At 33.6% G+C, this 14,893-nt stretch overlaps 1 protein-coding gene across 1 annotated transcript in view; it reads right to left on the bottom strand.

Annotated features, from left to right (window-relative positions):
- The window catches only part of LOC123541366 (LIM domain transcription factor LMO4.1-like), a 32,953-nt gene extending 27,280 nt beyond the window's left edge, over positions 1–5,673 (bottom strand). The window contains exon 1 of the mRNA XM_045326844.2: positions 5,183–5,673. Within this exon, the coding sequence (XP_045182779.1) occupies positions 5,183–5,222 (40 nt within the window). The 5' untranslated portion in view covers positions 5,223–5,673. The remainder of the gene's footprint in view (positions 1–5,182) is intronic.
- Between the last annotated feature and the right edge of the window lie 9,220 nt (positions 5,674–14,893).

Genomic DNA, 14,893 nt, shown 5'->3' with positions numbered 1-14,893 from the left:
TTGTGTTAGGTTACACTTAAACATAAAGGATTCACAATTTACTTCTCAAATTGTTGAAATGTTTCTCAATAAATGTATATTAAGATGTCTAAAATACAAATAGTCCGTACTTCTTGTATTGATGTAAAAGAAAACCAGCAGAAACTGTTGCTAACTGATTCTCACAACTCGGCGTGAAAATATACAGATTCGAGGAATACAATTATCACATCCTGCTCCCGTTGGTCACCATGGTCATCGAACCTTTCCTATAGAATATCACAGGAGCCGCAACACCCGTTAATCGACTACAAACTATTACACGTTTACTTTTTTATAAACTATGATTTAAAGAAAGAACATATTAAACTGTTTCTCCTCCGTTTCAACGACGCTATTCAATTATACCTTTTAAAACGTGTAGGGTTAACTTTTCTTTCAAGGTATAATTTCCTTCCTCCAATGTTTATATTTGCACTACACTTAATTTACGCTCAGTGTCAACAAATAAGGGTTTCACAAGTCGCTAATGTAAGACCGTTGAAACCCGAGTCCATTATCTTCTTAAAAGACTTCCGCCCACCCCATTAGTGCGGGTACGGATTAATCCATTCGGATCGCTTCGGTATTTTGTCCATAAACAATGTAAATAACCGGAAACTCTTTAATGTCACATAACACTATTATGACGCGCAAATGAAGACAGAATAATCATTCACCGTCCCGACAACTTCTTCGCTATGTAACACTAGCTGAAACAGTTTCAAATTTAATGCAGTTTTCCCAACTTGTGTAGAAGTTTTGAAGGTTTCTGCTGCAGAAGCGAAATTCAATTCGCGTTCATGATCTAAACATACGCATCCGATAAGAAAGCATTTGCAAAATGATTCTGTATAAACGACTGTTTTGACAGATATCGATACTAGAAAATAATCATCAGAGAACTCAAAATCCCCTGACAAAATTTTCAATCTTCTGTATGAAACAGATGGTGTTAATCGCTAACATCCATCTCAATTAAGCGCTTATTGTGGCAATTAATGATGAAGACAAACGAATTTCATTCACTGGTGGCATTAATCATCGAATATTGGGACACAGTTTGGAAGCTGCTAGTTTGACGTAATTAAACTTGTAATTTATGTCACCAAAATTAAACATGTTCTTTATAGCATGTTGTGAAGTAAATTTGATACAAAAGATGCAAGAGTGTGAACGAAATGTCTTCTTTTTTTCAACATCCATATTAAATACACACGCTCCTATTAAATATATCAATTTAGCTAATGTACAGAACTGATCACATAATGGTCCAGATCAGTTTTCAAACCTAATGTACATTACCGGTTGTGAAGTTACCCCTAGACATGGTTAACTGTGTAGTGCGAAGAACTTATATTCATTTAAATTCTATCTAATTTATATAAACTACCATTCACATAACCAGAAAATTCAGCAATTATATGCAAAAATAATAATGATATTTTTGTAATCACTGCACACAATTCTACAATAAAAAAGAATGTCCCTACTTTATATATAAGTATAACCAATAGACTGTACCTACAGACAGCTTATCCATTAGTCCTGTTCACTAGGTAGACAATCAACTATATAACGATTTAGAAGCAATCACATTTGTGCTCATTTTCCACAAAAACGTTTCAATATATGAAAGCATTGTTTCCAGAAAAAGAGCACTTTGTGATAATTGCACAAAAAGCATTTTCGCAGTAATACCTATAATGCATCGCTCTTACTTTGTCACCACATCGTGATATCGCTTTTACTTTAATTCCATTACTTCAATTTGCGCTAATGCATGCATTTTAGTCAACTAGTCGGCTCGATCAATTGTATGATTCATAATGGAACAATCGTTGAACTAGAATAAAGTTTTCAGTCAATTAAAGGTCTATTTTCATCAGGGGAGTTTAAACTCCGTAATGGACAACACTGCTTTGGGTAAATTTTATTGTATCATTAATATCTAAAATGCATCTCGAGGGTCGCATATAACCAATCATTTGTTAATTAGTACATGCCAGTACCGACATTGAACCATCGTTTATGTAAAAAGCGCAAATGTTAGAATTCCCCTTTTTAAAACATTTTGTCTTATCTAACCGTTTGCAGAGAGTCCGCTATACAGGAAGTTGTATCTTCCTAAACGTATCCTAGCTTTATGACGGGCTGCAGAACTGTTGCTTACTGCGTCGTTGATGCACTAGGTATCGTGTTTGTCACCTGCCCATCACCAAGTCGTTAGATTTCCAGGAGTATTATAAGTTCCAATACAATAGTTGTATCTGGCTCTTTTCACCAGTACTGTTAGCACAGAATCGAACTTACAATACTGGAGTTAAAATTTCAGTGTACAATGAAACGTTTTGTAACCTGTTTTGAAAATAAAATGTTTCTGTATCATAAAGTGGGTATTGCCGCTCCTATCGTTGGACAGTTCTGTTCCATTCAAAATGACTTTATTGACGCTTATTATCGCGAAGAGTGAGACTTGTAAATAAAAAAAAACAGAAACACCATAAGTGACGAATTCTTTATAACGCAAAAAAGACTGCCGCGAAAATCAGTGAAACAAATCTCAGTTAAGATGGAGTGGGCATAAACCTACATGGTATCACCTTCTTTCAAGAAACTTGACACAGTTTCAACTACGTTGCATACGTGCAAGACAAAAACGTGTCGAACAAAATTAGCCCACACAGAATCATATACAAAAAAATTAATACAAAAAGCAACACATGGACTGATTATTCTTCAACAATCATAATTATGATTATCTGATTACAATTTCTATATCAAAGAGTACATTTCTATATTAGCTTAAAGGTCCAATACTAAGGAAAGTGAACATTTTAATTTCTTTTAAAAAGCACAGAAACTATTTCATTTTATTGGAAAATGAAAGTTGGTATGTAGAAATTTAAAATATATAGCAGTATATGTACAATTATTTTTCTATGAACTTTACGAAAATAACATTAAATGCGAAAATGAAGTATGAAGAAAGTTAAAAAGACCTGGGGGGTCATTCTGTCGATTCATTGAAATTTCAACATAATACACACACACTTCTTTGAGATCCAAAGACCTTCTGTAAATTTTGACTCGTCAATCTTCATTATTTAGTGTCTTGCAGAAGTCTATGCACTGCCTATGAAAAACATTGCCAACTCACTTTCTCTTAGTAATGGACCTTTAAACATAGAATATATTTCCACTATAAAAGAAGATACTCTGTAGCATCGAACAGTTTAAACATACATAGAACTAGAAATGTGGCATATTTGATATTTAAATAATCAAAACTTTACTGATCAATGAATAATATTAGAAAACATAATTTCCTGTATTTATACCGAGATTTTTATCAGTTATTTATTCATCGAATTTCATATCCAATTTCAAATACGAAAAGCTTGAACATATGAAGGTTTACTATACGAAGTCAAATACATAACCCAAATTGCAGTACAATTACAAGAAACAACCATACTGTTAAAATACATATTCTATGTTGCAGACCAATTATAAAGAAATAAACTCAACGTTAAATACATAACCTAAGTTGTAGACCCATTAAAAAAACCCTTGAAGTTAAATGCATAACCTTAGTTGTAGACCCATTAAAAAAACTCGAAGTTAAATACATAACCTGAGTTGTAGACCCATTAAAACAACCTCGAAGTTGAATACATAACCTTAGTTGTAGACCCATTAAAAAAACCTCGAAGTTAAATACATAACCCTAGTTGTAGACCCATTAAAAAACCTCGAAGTTGAATACATAACCTTAGTTGTAGACCCATTAAAAAAAACTCGAAGTTAAATACATAACCTGAGTTGTAGACCCATTAAAACAACCTCGAAGTTTAACATATAACCCAAGGTCATGAAGGTGTACACAAATTATAAAGAAACTATCTCGAAGTTAAATACATAAACTAAGTTGAAGATCATTTATAAAGAAACAACCTTGAAGTTAAAACATCACCTTAGTTGTAGACCCATTAAAAACAACCTTGAAGTTAAATACATAACCTGAGTTGTAGACCCATTATAAAACAAGATCGAATTTAAACACATAACCTAAGTTGTAGACCAATTACAAGAAGAAAAAAAGTTAAATCTATAACTCAATTGGTAGAGTAAGACCCAATATACAAGAACAACCACGAAATTATATACATAACTTAATAACTTAAGTTGAAGACCCATTATAAAGAAACAAACATGACGAGGATTGCGTTCTTTCACCCTAATATAGCAAACCGTCAATAGTATCTTCTACGACATTTTCAAGTGACAATCTGCATATATGAAGCATGTAGCTTGGATTCTTATTAGCCTGGGTATGTGATCCCTGCAGTATTATAGGTATAGAAATGATAAAGTTTCTTTAATATCATTTCTGTTAATCTGTCTATGTTGATAAAATCTAGCGAAGATGTAATACTAAACGTAATATAACGGCAACTGTATTTTAAGACGTTAATAAATATGGACACAGACACTTTACTGGAAAAACAGTGTAATATTTGGCTAAGCTGAGGTGCCAGGAGGCAACTTACGTGGAAAATAAGAAAAAGTCACTACAGCGTAACAAATGACGTGGACTGATATACGTGAACGTTACTTACACACGTATGTAGTGTTCTTACGTCCAGTATTCTCTGGCGTACAGTAGTTGTCAAAAAAGAACTTAAAGGTTAGCCAATACACTAATACGATAGTTAAAGGTGATATAGTAATGTCTGTTACTCACTTTGTACTTTACAACAAACGAAAAGTCAGTTAACGTTATGGATTTAAGACCTTAAATTTCAATTGAATATGTCAGTTAAACAGTGCATTAATTTGTTGTATAGGTCGTTTCAATTTAAGGTCCTCTCAAATTATACTTGATGAACAGTATTAATTTAGCTTAGTTATGGCTGCACGTGCACCGTTTGTTCAGTTTACAGTAACACACGTGCATTTGATGTATATCCATTAAAGCACGTGGCCTTCTTCTCTTCTGTTTAGTAGGTTTTGCGGTATGAACACTAAAAGTTAAGTAGATAAAAGGAAAAATACATGTATACTGTATAATCAAATTAAGAAGAAAATAGTGTATACTATATAACCAAATTAAAAGCAAAAGGATGTATACTATATAATCAAATTAAACTGAAGTACTTACCACTAGTCATTGCTGCCAGCCCTGCAAGAGCTGGGTCCATAGGCTGGTAAACACACTGAGATAATAAATCCTGTCGTCTGCTAACAAAAAGGTCAACTTTTTATAAAAACTTCATGTACAAAATCCGGTTTCTTGTGTATAATATAATTTCCTCGTATTTGTTTTGAGTTAATGTTTAGTATTTGTCAATAAAGAACGCCAAGCGTTTTGAGAATGATTAACGACTGGTAATAAAACTTGATATATGATACTGTTAATAACATTCACATTTTGTCACTGAATGCAATAAACACAGCAAAAAGAATGAAGTTATCGCGATGCACCTGAAATTTTATAAAACAAAAAAAAAAAACCCGCACTGCTTGTCACTCTGGCGTCTGCTTACCAAATGTGAGTCTGCAAACATATTCCAATATGTGAAACTTTTCAAAACTCCCCTACTCTGTAATAGAAACATCCACGTCTGAACGGAATTCCCAATATCTATCCAATGGAAAACTAGAAATCGGACATCTCCGGGTTATACCATTATGCTATGTGGATCTAATGACATTTATCATATTTTAATCAAATTCACAGCTGGTTTAATCGAATTGCTTTGCATATCAGCAAGCTAGCTTTTATGAATTTGTGTATCAGAAAATTAACTTGGAAAGTAATTTAATTATGTTTACAACGCGAAGGCAAATAAATCATAAATGCGGGCATTACAGTGCTTCTGTCGGACTGTGTTAATGAAAACAAATATTCTATCTTATTTGAAAAAGGGCGGATTTGAGCCCACATTTTTTGGGGACACCTGGCGCGAGGTATAAAACATGATTAAATGGGCCCTATCTCATACAAACATCGATATTATCAAGCAAACTAATTTACTAAACACTGTGAATTAACAGCTGGTTTAAGATTGACTTAGGCGATAGCTTAATGGACTTTATATATAATTTACGGTCGTGTTTTTGTGTACACATTATGCCGGATCATTCAAGTTAGAATATGCTCTAATTATGATTAAACATGATAGGAATACGATTAAATGAACAGTTAATTAAATGTCTATTGAATAAGTTAAACCGGTGTAGCCATGGTATAATGAAAAGCCATATGGCGCCGCACAACTGCAGTGGTGATGCAAAGATTCGTGTTTGATCTATATCTAAAATAACGATGATAAGGAACAAAATATTTAATTTCAGACATAAAACTTACGAATCAACACTGCAATCTTTCGCATTACTCAGTTGCCTTGTTTGTTGCTAGGCTGTACAGGAGTCTCAAGAAGCATTCTTGTTTGTTTGTTTATTTTTGGTGTTTTTTTCTCTTTAATTATAAACAATGTATCAAGTCGTAATTGTCTTCTAGATCAAACGTAAATACGTTTAAAACCAGAATTAAGCTTTCAACTTTACTTTTAGCTCGGATGAACAGATATAAATGGATGCTATAGGTTTAACTTTGGCGCTTCCGTATACATTTATAAATGGAAATTTTCATTAGCAGTAAATTAAAGCTGTAAATAATTTATCAATTCTATTATGAAAATAGTTCTGGACTATTTATTTCAAATGAAATTTCCGTCTTACATTTTAGCAATAATGACAGAATAAATATTTATAGGACTTAATTAGCTGCTCGACCAACGATCATAGTTTATTTCACCATTTCAATATCAGACCGCATTCAGGAATTTCAATTAAATGTAATAAATTGGTTACAAGTCTTATTTAATAGAATATACTGTCGAAAGAATAATTAATTTTTCAATGTTAAAGGTGTGCGGATATTGTATGAATTTCAATAAGAAATAAATTTTCCATTTGACAACAAATATATTAAGCGAAATCGACATAAACACACAATGGAAATTAAATATTTTGCCTATAATATATATATAATTACATAATTCCTGGACTACAATACAAGTAGGTGATAATCCCGTTTTATTTGATAATAGATTACATATATTTTGTTGATTTCGATATTAAAACTACATTCTATTGAGTCAAAAATGTCATAAGCTTGTTCTTTTAAGTTCTAGAATACATGCAAACTGTAGCTTAACCATTTGAATAAAATGTTTGTGTGAAGTGTCACGACACGATCTACCTTTAAGTTATATAACACAATAATACAGCTCTGAGCCGGTTGCTCTACTCGTGTTCTCATCCGTGTGCTCACCAATCCCGGGTCTTTTATAAAGTCCGAACGGGCTTCTCGAGTCACCATCATAGGGAATTCCGGAAAGCAACAAAGTGACCTTAGCTGCTGGTCCGAGAGGAGACCATTACATGTAGCGCTTCAATTTACACTCTGCTAAGAACACCTCTTTCAAAATTTGAGGAAGCGTTCATATTCCGCTTCTGCAAGTAGATGATTGCTCAAATACAAGTAAATTTTCCTGAAACAATCAATGAAAATATGAGCCGCGCCAAGAGAAAACCAACATAGTGGCTTTTCGACCAGCATGGATCTAGACCAGTCTGCGCACCCGCGCAGTCTGGTCAGGATCCATGCTGTTCGCTAACAGTTTCTCTAATTGCAATAGGCTTTGAAATGGAACAACATGGATATTGACCAGACGGCACCGATGCATAGAAATTCAGAGATATGTTTAAAATATCAAAGTCAAGAAGAAAACATCCGACACACGAGAATGAGATTACCGACGAAGCTTTCTGTTGCACTTGGTATAAACCTTATATTTGATGTAACTTGAAACAAACAGTGGTTATATTATGTTCTTTATATTTAAAAACAGATTTTTAAAAATTCTACGTTTTTATCCAGTCGTATAGCTTAAATATTAAGACATCTACACATATACATTTGCGCTAAACAAAATCTTAGAATGGGCTGGCCACCATGCAATGAAATGCCAGTTACTTCTAGCGTTAAAAACACAGGCTGCAAATAAGTACAGGTGCACAGAAAGCCATGAACTGTGTCTTCTCGGCGAAAAGTACATTTCGCGTTTACGTGCAGTTGTGCTGAAAAGGGAAAACATTAGTATCTATTTATCCATGGCAGTTCTTTTGACTACACTACGGTAACATTTCTTCACACAATGACTGTAATATATATCTAGTCTACCTTGACATTATGAATATGAAATTAGGCACTGTCTATCTACCTGACGGGAAAGCATAATGATGCAGGGAAAGTACTGTCCTTTCTTCTGGATAGTAATTTCCGAGCAATTGCCCTTTCGAAACTGGTCTCGGAATAGAGATTTTCATTATTTTAAGAAGTAGAGCGGTGAGAATGTAATTAGTTTGGTGCTGTTAAATTGTTTTTGTTAAAATATAGCAATTTAACTGTTGACATTAAACCCTTCGCCCGCGAAGATTTCCTCTCTAATATTAAATAACAATGTTTAAGATAAAAAGTCTTTTCCCTATATGATTATCTGTATTATTGTCATTTAAGCATCCTACTGCAAGTTTTGATTCCAACTCATGTGTGGCAAAGATAAACCAAATAAAGGCGAAAGTTCGAATTTGACATGTCTTAATATGTATAGGCTGTGTCTCGTATTTTTTCATGCAACTACACAGTCTTGTCATAAATATATATATTTGAAATGATATGTGGTTAAGCAAAAAGCTTTCAATCGAACGGTTGATTGAAAATAAAATCGGTCCAACATAGGATACGTTGTTAAAGCTTCAACTCCTCCGTTTACAGCAAGCTACTTGACACATCTTAGTGCTAAATTTTCGGCTGTGTTTGTTTGTTTTTATTATTTATATAAATATGTACATCAATTTACTAAAGTATTGTTTGCAAAAATTATCCAACAGACAATAATTCAACATTGTAATGGGTATTAGAGTGACATTAGACAGGTGTTTTATTAAATATATAGCTAACACGAAAACGTATAATAAAGGTGATCCTTTAATTCATGTATTGATCACCCAGCATGTCATGTCCCTATCCCCTGTCCTACAAATCTACCTAATACAACTGCAAGCGATTACTACGATTTTGTCAATACACTTTTCCCAAACCAGTAAAATCAAAGATATGATGTCAGGGCACTGCAAAGCTTTTTCTTTGAGCTTAAGAATATTTCATATCTTAGTATGAAAGTGTCCAGGCACTCGCCCTTCTTTCAGAATGAAATCATCTGTTACACGGTGAGAGAGAGAGAGAGAGAGAGAGAGAGAGAGAGAGAGAGAGCTGAAAACTTAATCGGACTCAAACCACGGCTTTATTCCTACAACGTTTTATACAACAGAACTATTTATTACGTTTATACTAATATGAACTTTTTCAAAATAATTACACAAAATGAACTAGTAAACAGGTTCAATGAAGCGCTATTGGGAAGTTCTGTTTTAACGACCAACTGCTGAATATTAGTCAGGAAACATTTGTTTTATATAGCAAGACCGTATCATTAGAGAGAAAAAACTGCTGTCGTGTAAGACAATCCGTGTCTTAATCAACACGTTTGTTTTCGAGCCGTAATTGGCCGCTCTGAAATTAATTATACCCGTGTAGTGGTATCAAATATCTCAGATTATTCCTCTAATTTCAACAACAAAAAATCACTAATGATGACGGCAAGAATTATAATTGAGTCCTCTATTGTAGTCTACTTTCTGTGCGCGCACAACTCAAAATATACTTGCACGTATAAAAGTATGCGTGCATGCGTAAATTTATAAGTGTAATGTACATATTTTTGTACGTGTACACATAAATATGTAAATACGTGCACTTGTATTTACGTGTACACGTAGACGTATATATTTGGCCTATGCACTTTTAAATTCATAAATGCATTTTAAATTACAAGTGTTGGTAAACACATGCGTGCAGATGCATATATGTATGCACGTACATATTTGTACAAGTACGAATCTTTTTATGTATCACTTTATTATTACATCAAAATACAATTATTCTGATTCACACTATACACTGTAACACCACCACACACTGTTCAATTCTCATCATTTAAAACCTAGTAATAACGTCATAGATTACTATTTAAAATCGACAGGTCAGTAACCCCGTTTCAGGTGTATTTTTGGTCTACTGTGTGATCTACCTTTTCCGTAACATAGGTTTTCCTTGATTACTCATTAAATTTGAAACCATACCATTGACGTTATACTTTACTGTATGGAATCGGAAAGTGTTTTAAATTTTCAACAATTTTGTTTGGGTATTTTTACGGAAGAGCATAAGTGCCAGGTTTATGTTATTTATTAACTCGAAATTTCGAGTTACGAGTAACTAAGTCGAAATTTCGAGTTAATATCTCGAAATTTCGAGTTACTATGTCGAAATTTCGAGTTACTTTTCTCGAAATTTCAAGTTAGTAACTACAATAGTTTACGTTGATGTATAGGTCCTGGCCAAGATTAGGTACCTGGTGTATCCATCGGGTAGCCTTACAGGGTCCTATGATAAAAATAAATATTATCAATAATGATTTAAACAATGTTTAAGTCTGGAAGGTTTTCGACCTAGTTTGAACCCATATGGCAAGGAAATATAGACATACCCTACATGAACGTGTCTGACCAAGATTGGATACCTGGATAGATCTAGATTTTGAAGAGAGGTCATAGAAGGTGACCGGGAAGTATTCAAACTTTGAATATTTCACTAATTTTACCATATCTGGAAGGTTTTCGACCTAGTTCGAGCCCCTACCATCTGAACATACTATACATGTAAATGAAGGTATATATCCTGGATACAGTTTGAAATCTGGAGTAGCTCTAGAGGCTATCGGGTAGGTCATACATTGATGTATGGTAGTATATGTTCAAGTCACTACATGTTGGGTGCAATATATGGATGCGAGATGGATGATTCCACTTAGAAGAGTCAAGAATCCTCCATTAAATTGTTGGCCTTTGATCGACGGACAGACATTCAAATTTGGCGGATAAAAGGCAAGATACGCAGTCGAAATTTCGTGATATTAACTCGATATTTCGAGTTACTTAACTTAACTCGAAATTTCGAGTAAGTAATTCGAAATCGCACCTGACACTAATGCTCTTCCGTATATTTTCCATCGTACATTTACCAAAATTTAAACAAAAATCAATTTGAGTTTATTTTTAATGGATTGTTATAAATTCAAACGACCAACTACCACCCTCTGAGACCTCTGGAATAATACGAAGTTTATATATATATCTTGCAGAATGAAGCCGAAATTCACTTCTGTAACGGATAAGGCGGATCAAATACAGGTATTGAGCCAATAGCTCATTTTTCGCATGATATTCTGATGTTCAGAAGGCGAAGAGAGGTTTCCGAAAGAAGATTCTGTGTTTAAACCTTCCAAACACTTAGGTATGTTTCTTTCTAATGATCTTAGATGGACTACACAAATTGACTACATAACAAAGAAAGCCTGGCTGCGAATAAATGTGATAAAAAAAGTTAAAATTTCAATTAGACAGAAATTCTCTTGGGGTAATTTACAAATCATTTATTAGACCTATTCTTGAATATGGCGACGTTCTTTTTGACAATTGCAATCAAAATGAAAAACAAGAACTTGAATAAAATCAACATGAAGCAGCAAGAATAGAAACTGGAACAACCAAACTCGTTTCTATTGACAAACTCTTATCTGAAGTTGATTGCAAACCCTTGCTAACAGAAGGAAAAAACATAAGTTAGCACTGTTTTATAAAATGAAAAATAACCTCACACCATCCTATCTTTCAGACCTTGTTCCATCTAACGTAGGAAAGGACCACAGGTACCACCTTAGAAATGCAGATAAAATTCAGACTATATTCACACATACTGCATTTTATTACAATTCTTTCCTTCCATCAGGCATAATGGACTTCAATGCACTTCCATCAGGCATAATGGACTTCAATGAAATGAAATATGTAATGCTTGTTCTTTAGCGTTTTAAATAATAATTCCTACTGTTCCAAAGTACTTTCGTAAAGGAGTAAGAAAAACTCAAATACTTCATACAAGGCTTCGTACCCAAGGCAGCTCTCTATCTCCAGGGCTCTATGCCAAAAACATTATTGAGTCTCCAAATTGTGACTGCGGGGATGTCGAAACTCCTTATCACTATTTTCGTATGCCCGAGGTATTCTTACTTAAGAATACAATTGTTAAATATCATATCCCAGTTTTGCACTCCAACATTAAATGTTATTTTACAAGGTAATCCTGCCCTACCAGGTGAAACCAAAGTAGAAATCTTTACTGCTGTTCAGATCCAAAAGATTTTGATCTACAAGAAGTACACATATCAGAAATAGCTCACGTGAAAAATAGCATATCAAAAGATAATAGGTAAGGGTAGATCTCTCGGAAGCACAGAGCACCAAAAACACAGCCCCAGAGCCACGCATTTACATAGTAGGCCCACAACAAAAAGAAGCTGTAATTGAAAAATATTTTAGACGGGTTGCTTCAAACATCCAACAAGTACATATTAATAAAAGCTAAATATTGATAAAGGGGAAAGAATTGGTAAGGGGCGAAATGGGGTCGGGGATGGGGGAGGAAGGGTTAAGTTGAACAAGAACGAATATACAAGGGAATGCCATGTTCTTTAAAACAAACAGTCGCTTTACAACGTAAACCACAATAGCGCAGACACTCATGTACCAAAGATAAACACACAACGACGATCAACTGAATAACATAAGAAAAACGAACAAGCAACACATAAGAAAACAGTAGGGCACCGTTATAGACTCACAAGCTTACAAACGCACCCACACCAGTAGGAAAACCTTAAAACCCTTTAACTGTATTAAGTGATAGTAGCAGTAAGCATGTGATTGCCGCTAGTTTTGTTATAATTTCTGTTTTTTCTTCTTCTTATATTTCCAACTACGGAAATCTGTATAGATAGCCACTATATAACTATATAAATATTAGTAAAAGCTTGTTATAGTTTCCGATTCAATTGAAGTTTTATATTGCCATGAACTATGTATGCACATTGTTGTAATAGGGAGAGGGCAACCTTAATCTTATAAATTGTATTCATGTGAAAATAATTCAAAAATAAAATATGTTTAAACCAACTGATTATGGTTTCGATTCAACGAAAGTTAATTTTCAGAGTTTTAGTACCAACTTTTTAAGATAGAAATCTTGGCAAAAATATGCTTATTTGGAATCAGAAGAAATTATAAGCTATTTTTTCCTAGTGTTCGTGTTCATGCATGTGAAAACCAGTCTTATAATGATGGCAGTGCGTTACACGACAGGTTTTAAACATGCAAAAAGCATAATTGCGTGACAAAAGATTATACCTGGAGAAATTATATCTGGAGAAATATAATGAAAAATTATTGAAGTTCTCTACAAAATAACGACTAGTTACTGAAGAAATACCTGTTATACAAGGAAATTTAAACAAGAATTTCGACATACGAAAAGTTGTGTATAAAGTTTCTCTTACTAGATGGCATGCTTAATCTGAAAAGAAAAGATTTGTGAATATAATCATGCCAAACTTCACTTGTGGGGAGGTAGCTAAATTTTCAGGGAACAGCAAAATATCAAGTTGAATCATAATTATATATATTTGAACTCAATTTAAAACACTTTTCTATGTAAACAGTGTCTGATTACTCGTACAAACAATGCTAATCAAGCGAAGAATAACCCACTTATTCTTACTTAATAACAAACAGCTGTCTTACTGTATCTTAATATTCTAATATTTTATTAATCTTATCTGATGTCTGATCTTTTTTTTAATGCTTACTAAATAGTTTATTCACAATGGTATTTATGCTCATTTATGTTATATGTCATTAAATATCTTAATTTTTGTCGTATTTTTATGTATTTGTAAAACGCCATTGAATATGTTTTGCGTAAAAATAGGCGTTTAATCAAATAAAACAATTTCAGTATTTTCAATTTCAGAAGAAATGATTTCTAGAAATAAACTATTAAATTGAACAATAAGTCCGTTTGTGAATAACTTTCTTGACTGATTCGACATGGAGTCCTGTTCACAGTGAATAAACTAGTGCCGAAACTGACTAACTGAACAATATTTCCGCTTGTTCAAATGGTCACGCTAAACTGTTTTCACATAAAATTTTCTCCGATAATTTCTTCGTTTCTAATGATCATTGAAAATGAAAGCTTAATGCTTTCTGATGATTAGTGGTAATGTAATATTCATGTTTTTCCTAGACTTGATATTGTTTCTAATTGCGACAAATTACACATACCCGATTTTATAATACAGAATAGCAACTTTATTGATTTGTAGCGCAAGGTTCGTAAATTTTCTTTTTAGAACACAATTTAAAGTGAATGGGAGTATTCTATGTGTTCACAAAGGTATCTGGTCGCAATAGAGTCCTTACTGTTACTACTACACGGGGCTATATGAATTACAAGGTAATCCTTTTACTCTACATGTATTTGACTTTGTCGAGATAGAGAAAGACAACAGAATTGCAAAACGGCAGAGTGGAAACAAAAGGACGAAAAGAGAGGGCAACACAGTGGGCAAGTTCACATCGGAGCTCTAGAGAATTGTAGGCTCTTGTGTAAATGATACTTGCTCCCACCAGTAAAGTGACCGACCAATTAAAAATTGGGCACTGGAAATATCTAAAACTGTTTTTCCCCGGCACATTGAGCGCTATGATGAAAAGCAAGGAACCAGTAAGCCCTATCTCGCCGTGGTGTTTGCAGAGTTCAGCTCTTCAACAGGGAAGGTACGAT

The sequence above is a fragment of the Mercenaria mercenaria genome, chromosome 15 (genome assembly GCF_021730395.1).
Source record: "Mercenaria mercenaria strain notata chromosome 15, MADL_Memer_1, whole genome shotgun sequence".
Lineage (NCBI taxonomy): Eukaryota > Metazoa > Mollusca > Bivalvia > Venerida > Veneridae > Mercenaria > Mercenaria mercenaria.
This window is presented reverse-complemented; position numbering and strand designations above follow the sequence as displayed.